This window comes from Electrona antarctica (assembly GCF_951216825.1).
Source record: "Electrona antarctica genome assembly, chromosome: 3".
NCBI lineage: Eukaryota > Metazoa > Chordata > Actinopteri > Myctophiformes > Myctophidae > Electrona > Electrona antarctica.
The window spans coordinates 24,883,897-24,891,290 of NC_136808.1; the positions used below are offsets into that span (position 1 = coordinate 24,883,897).

Genomic DNA, 7,394 nt, shown 5'->3' on the forward strand with positions numbered 1-7,394 from the left:
TATTTATTAAGCAAGAAAAATGATAATTTTATCCATCCATTGGCAAGCATTCGTTTTGCACGAAAAACACTCCTTGGGATAAAAATGGCCATAGCCGTCATCACAAATGTGATGAGGTCTTCACATTTGGGCACATTTGGGCAAGCTTGGCTATGGCCGAATTTAGCCCAGGAGGGTTTTCCATTCAAAACTAATGTTTTGCTTTTTGCCATATATAGATTGTTAATTCTACTATTTCTACTCTATTCTTTATTTTCATTCGCATTGACATTCGAAACTGCCCCCCCTGTAAAATCTGAATTCCCACCCCACCCCTTTTCCCCTCACTGTATATGTTTTTGTTTTTGTTTTTACCGCTTTTATGATGATTTCCTGTTTTTGGTTATATAGACGTGTATATTTGTCTGTGTATATTTGTCTGTGTATATTTGTCTCTTTGTGTATATACTTCTCTACATGTTCTGATGAATTGAACATGGTGGACCCTATTGTAAACAAGTGGTAATGCTTTATGGTATCGTGACTGTTGTCCACAGTTGTAACAGTTGTTGTATTGACTTGTGCTTGAAATGTACTGTAATTCTCCAAACTGTTAACAAATACTACAATCAATCAATCAATCAATCAATCAATCAATCAATCAATCAATCAATCAATCAATCAATCAATCAATCAATCAATCAATCAATCAATCAATCAATCAATCAATGTCATGTTTGTGAACCATGTCTTAATCCATTGGCTCTGGCGGTGGACGGTGGTGACGCGACAATGACAACGGAAACCATGGTAACGGTGCCAATAACAACCGCGTGGCACGTGACGACGTAGTGACGTACGCCGGTCACGTAACGTAACGACGCGGTCTACTCTCTCTCCAGCTCCACTAGCATACAGCACAGCAGCATAGTACACAACAAGGTCGTCCTCCACAGACAGACAGCCAACATGATGTCCCTGTCGGCTCGCTCGGGGTCCTTCTCCCCGTACATGCAGGCGACGAGCTTCGCCGTGGCGGGGCCCCTCAAGGCGCTCATCCCGGGGGTCGTGGTGAAGTCGGACAAGGTCGCGGTGGACCTGAAGAAGCCGTTCCTGTGCCGGGAGTCGCTGAGTGGCCAGGCGCCGAGCAGCGGGCCCGCTATCACCGTTAGCATCAATGGTAAGTCATTAGCTTAGCACACATTGCTAAAGGAGAAGACTTCAAAGTTCAAAACCCGGAAATAGCAGATCCACAAGCTCACAAAGCGTCGCGGAGGTGACGCTTTGTGAGCTTGTAGATCGGCTATTTGCCCAGCGCGAGCGACACCGCCCGTATGACGAATCCATGTTGTTCAGGGCAGGCTACTTCAAAGGCTAAAGTTAGCTTAGCTCAACCAAAAAGTGTCCTCTGTACACAAACACACTTAACTAAGTATCGACACTCTGTACGCTTGTAGTTTAATGCTGTGCTAATGTGAGAACATGAATCATGTTATCTAAGTAACTCCTGACCCCGTTTCTTGCTATTATTAAACCGCCTGCAGAATTATTATTCCTGTTGGTTAGATATAGCTTCTGACAGGACGGGACGGCCCAGCCGGTTCATTTGAGGTGACAGGTGTCAGTGTGTGTGCACAGCTGGCTAAATTAGAGGGACGTGTCTGTAAGGTCCTGACAATCTTGTTGTACTTTCAAGGCTTGACAAGGTCTTATACAACGTTAAATGTTAGTGTTTATCAGTCTTAACCCCCACCACAGTTCAGTGATACTGTGTGTGTGTGTGTGTGTGTGTGTGTGTGTGTGTGTGTGTGTGTGGGGGGGGCATTTCTATGCACCAAGTTTCAAATACACATAATAGGCTTGCAGTAAAGTGAGAATAACTGAAAAAAGTTTGCCCAAGGTGACCCATTTTCTCACTGTCTTGAGCCCTGCCAAAATACATAACGACGTGTTGGTAGGGCTAGTGATGAGACTTTTGATATCAACGAGATATTTACTTATTGCATTATAGTTTTCATGGTTTAACCTCTCAAGCCTTATTGTATACTAACTAAAAATACATCGTCTATGGTGTCCTTGCGGTGCATTGTGAGCTTGTATATTGGTTATGTTCACTATTTTGTAAATATAAAAAAATCAAAAAAATAATGTATCGTCATTCATAATATTGAGGTATTTGGTTTAAAAAATCTTGTCTATATCGCCCAGTCCTACATGTTAGGACACATTGCCCTTGGGAAAGACTAGCCCCTTTCGGTGCTCTTGTTTATTTTTTTTATTTAAATTTTTATCTCACAATTTTGCAACCCATTTTTTCACCCAGTGTCCATTATCTACTGTAATCCTGGAAGCTACACTCCCTCTGAGAACGGGTGACCTTCTGGTTCCCAGACGGCCTCTCACTCGGCTGCGACCGCCCAGATACTTATTGCTGTGACACCGTCACTCTTTAACACACATGCACGCGAGCGCACACACTGGGAAACCAGGTTGCACCTTTTTACTTCAATGGCTTATTGGACGGTACAACAGCAAAATGTTGACTAATAATAATAATCATAATTCGTGATTCGTGTACTGTATGAGATTGTAAGGAAGGGAATTCTAACTTGGACTGACTTATTGTTTTTATAACTCAAGTCGGTGTAGATTGGCACTTAAGAGGGTAGCTTGCCTTTCCAGGCAAAGACATTTGTAATGTGGCTGTAGTACAAAAGGTCAAGTTAAATTCCATGCTCAATAACATTATTCACCACATGTATTTGTATATAGATCCAAGTAACATTAAGTTAAGAGAATAATGTACAATATACGATTGCAGACATCAACATAAGATGTAGGTCAGGTGTGTCAATTGAGACAAATTGTAGCTGTCTGAGCATGCTGGAGAAATAATTGTTTTCAGGACAATTATTGTAAACTTTGTTATGAAAGGCCTTATTTGTTGAGTGACAGGATGCCAGGGACAGCTCATTTTGTCGAAGAATGTCCGGGCCTGAAATTAATTGTCCAAAATAAAGAAGGCGAGGAGGGGCGTATGGTTTACATTGGGGCGATTTATACACATGGGAGGATTCTGAAGGTCTTGCATACATCGGTCGTCTCAAATTGCTGTGTGTGTGTGTGTGTGTGTGTGTGTGTGTGTGTGTGTGTGTGTGTGTGTGTGTGTGTGTGTGTGTGTGTGTGTGTGTGTGTGTGTGTGTGTGTGTGTGTGTGTGTGTGTGTGTGTGTGTGTGTGTGTGTGTGTGTGTGTGTGTGTGTGTGTGTGTGTGTGTGTGACCAACAGATAGTCTGTACAGTATGGGCAGTTTTATTGTACATTTTGAAGATTTGTAGAATTAATATCTAATGTGGGTTTTGTGTGCGTTTACTGGTAAGGGGCGTACATGCTTTTCTTTGTCCAAATTACATGTCTTCTACTGTAGATCCTATAGTCCTTACAGTCAGAATACATGAGGGACAAAGATACAAAGTTGATAAAGATAATATGGAAGTTAATTTACACTTCACATAAACAGAGATGAATAGGAACTAATGAAGATTTGGAGGAGAAGACAGACGGGTAGCGATAGTCACATGACATTTCACCAGTAGCCTCCCTTTTTTCTGCAACCTCACACCGTTTGGTGTTGTAACCCTTCTGGACTGGTACAGTATGTACAGTATTAAGAAATTACAAAAATGTGATGCTGCTATTAGAGATGCAACCGATCCGATATTATATCGGGATCGGCCTCCGATCCAGCTTAATTAATGTATCGGAGATCGGATTTGACGCCACCGATACACGCTCCGATACAGGAGGGGGAAACGTGTTTAATGTTTACTACAGTCTGTCCTGCACAGACAGTGCAGTGAGCGAATCCAACCTCCAGTATGTACAGACTGCAAACAGAGACTATAGAAAAAATCCCCACTAAGGTGCAATATGCAAGAGAATGGAATCACTTACAGACTTAACAGTATTGGAAGTATAAAGTTTACCCGTCGTCGCACGGATCAGTCAAGTCACTGCATGCGCAGTTCAGTTGTGTGGTGGAGCGGCTGGAGCCTCGACCATCTCCACACCACAGCTGCGTTCTGACATTGTTGTTGATGAGATTGCTTGTAATCCATTCTTCTGCTATATATTAACTGCACACACGTGCTGTTTAGCGCTATGCGATTCAATCTTTTTAACTTTATTATTGCCATTGAAAAAAAGGCTGCTGTGATTATGATGATGAAGAATAAGCGCACGTCGTCGTCGCGGTTAAATCTGTCTTTATATAATTGGCTCAGTTATGACATGACAGTGGGTGGGGAAAAAAAGTTACAAAATTGTGGGAAAAGAAAAAGAAGCCTGGATATAAACCAGGTGTGCTTCCTTGTACAAAGCCTCTTACTGCACATACATACTGTAATGACTTGAAAACAATTACAAAAACATTGTAACCGTTTTCGTGCCATTGCCGTAGATCTAGGTCAATTGAAGCCTATTATTTAATACTACGCTTACCGCCATTGCCGTTGATCAATGGCAATTGCGCTTTTATAGCGCTTTCGATCGATCAAGCCATAATGCTACTTGCGTTAACAGCTACCTGTTGTTGTCATGACAATGGATCGCCCTTCTTAGATCGTCCTCGCCATAATAATCCATTCTATCTGTTTCTTTCAATCGCCTGTATCGCCTATTCCTTGTCTCAGATGGCATTTTTGGTCAAAACAACGTTTCTTTGATGGCACAGAGCCGACGCTGTGGAGGTCTCGTGCCCCGGCATAGATCCATCTTGTAAACAACAGTTGAACGAGACCCGTTAAACTTACTAGGATATGTCTACTTCCGGAAGTCTGGAAATGTGGCTTTTCAAAATAAGAGCTCAACTGGGAAAAATGCTGGTGTGAATTAGATCCTAATTTTTCAATAAATGCTAGCGGGCTAAGTGTTAACCTTTCTCCTTTCTCATAATTCGTCTGTGTGTGTTTGTCCACCACAGCCCGCTCAGGAGTCCGATTCGCCCACACAGACATCAAGATCCCAGACTTCTCTGACTACAGACGGCCCGAGGTGCTGGACCCGAACAAGTCCTCCCAGGACAGCGCAGCCAGCCGAAAGGCCTTCTCCTACCTGGTCACCGGCGCCACGAGCGTGGTGGGCGTGTACGCGGCCAAGACGGTCGTCAGCCAGTTCATCGGGTCCATGAGCGCCTCGGCCGACGTCCTCGCTCTGTCGCAGATCGAGGTCAAGCTCAGTACCATACCAGAGGGCAAGAACATGACCTTCAAGTGGAGGGGCAAGCCCCTGTTCGTGCGCCACCGCACGGAGAAGGAGATCGCCACCGAGGCGGCCGTCGACCTCTCCGAGCTGCGCGACCCGGAGCACGACAAAGACCGCGTGAAGGAGCCCAAGTGGGTCATCGTCCTCGGTGTCTGCACCCACCTGGGCTGCGTGCCCATCGCCAACGCCGGCGAATACGGCGGCTACTACTGCCCGTGTCACGGCTCCCACTACGACGCGTCGGGCAGGATCAGGAAGGGCCCTGCGCCCCTCAACCTGGAGGTTCCCTACTACGAGTTCCCTGATGAAGACACAGTGATCGTCGGATAAAATGACCAAGCGACCTTGAACTGACTCTGAGCTCTCATTTTCAGATGGCCGCTTTGGGTTTTCTCCAAGCGTGATGGCACTGGGGTTTTTAAGTTGTCTTGTGTAATATAAAGGTGTTTAATGTTTATCATCAGTGCAATGATGCTTTTGAGAAAACCCCATCAAGAAAGTTCCAATGTACAGAAAGAACCAGTTTGATTGTCATTCACTCAATACACAAAAAACCTTATGTTCAAGGGTGGTCAGTTAACTTGTAATAAATGTAAAATGTACCAAATTTCAGACCCTATTTTGTGTTATTTATTATTCCATCTGCTTAGAGTTGTACACACAGCTGCCAAAAAAACACCTACCTATTTGTTTATAGACTTTCTGTTGACCACTCACTCTCAATGGAATTTCGTACTGAAACATTGGGTGATGCAGTTACAGTGTAAAATACTGAGATGAATGGACCTAAACGAAGCCAAGATATAACTACTAATCAGATTTATCTATATATTTGTATCCATAGTATTGCTGAAATTGACTTGCTTAGTCCTCTATGCATAAGATGACATGCCCCAAACCATCTTGAGAGCTGTTCTTAGTTGCACATCGGTAAAGCTGTTGCCACACTGTCGAAAGAGCTGCGCAAGTTCTCGGCTGCGCGCAGCTTAAAGCTTGAGTTTTTAGACAGCTGGTGGATGGAAATTAAGCTCCACCTCCGCGGAATACTTGCGCGACGGCCAGATTCCCGGAAACGCTCACCTCCGCCCAAAAAGTCAGCGGAGGTGGAGCTTCTTTTCCATCCACCAGCTGTCTAAAAACGTATAAATCTGGCGTAATGATGATCCCAGAGAGAATTGGAAGAGGGTACACCAAGACTTTGATTTGTGATTGTCCTTCCTTCGTGATTGGAACATTGCTTTGTTGCTTGGTGATTGAGGCATTGCTGGTGATGGATGCATTCCACTGGAAACTGCAAAAGCTAAAGCTGGATAAGAGAGCAGAGATTGTATGTAGGGACTGGTGGTGGTGTAATTTCAGCCACGGGATGCGCACGCAAACAAATAAAATAGTCCTGTGTGGATCTTATTACTTTTGAGCTATCCATCGGTTCACATGCAAAGTAAGTGCAACAAATGTGTTATCTAAGAAATAAAGGCTTCACAAATGTATTATTTATCAGGCCTGTGTCGATCTCTTGAGAGTACATTGATTTATCTGGTATGTTTGCAGTGCATACACATCTGGGGTAATCTAAATTCAATGTATGGTATGGAATCGCCGACTGTTATTACGCACCGCCACCAAAAGTCTGCAACGGTTCATTGGTAACTGACTGTTAACAGCTGAGTAGTCTGTAACTTTTTTTAAATTAATACAAAATAATTACATTTTTTTTAAATTCATTTGAAATGTAACAATAAGCGGGTGCAGTACTTAGTTTAGACAGTGTTTAGTTTAGACTAGTCATTGGTTAGACCAGTCATTAGTCCTACAACTACAACCTATCTCAAACCCTCGCCCTAAACCTAACCTCCCACGGGGCAGTACACCTAAACCTAACCTTAACCCATGTCTAACCAATGACTAGTCTAAACTAAATATGCACCCCCAATAATAAGCATAATAATAAGCATGGAAAGCAAAGGGATTTGAATTAACTTCAGTCCAAGGCAGACCTATTGAACCCTATATAAACGCAACCAGTGAAGCATACTGTTAACGGCAAGATGAAGATGGTAGCAGCAATGTGAAAATGATTATGTTCACTTCTAATGAACAGTTTTCTTAACAATATAATATTACCATAGATATTTCCAACATGTAATAAGCACCC

At 43.3% G+C, this 7,394-nt stretch overlaps 1 protein-coding gene across 1 annotated transcript; it reads left to right on the forward strand.

The window, feature by feature from the left end:
- The first annotated feature begins 829 nt into the window (after positions 1 to 829).
- On the forward strand, positions 830 to 6,737 carry uqcrfs1 (ubiquinol-cytochrome c reductase, Rieske iron-sulfur polypeptide 1). The gene is made up of 2 exons (XM_079497676.1): positions 830 to 1,159; positions 4,959 to 6,737. The coding sequence occupies exons 1-2, from the start codon at positions 949 to 951 to the stop codon at positions 5,567 to 5,569; spliced, it is 822 nt and encodes a 273-aa protein (XP_079353802.1). The 5' UTR covers positions 830 to 948; the 3' UTR covers positions 5,570 to 6,737.
- The last annotated feature ends 657 nt before the right edge of the window (positions 6,738 to 7,394 follow it).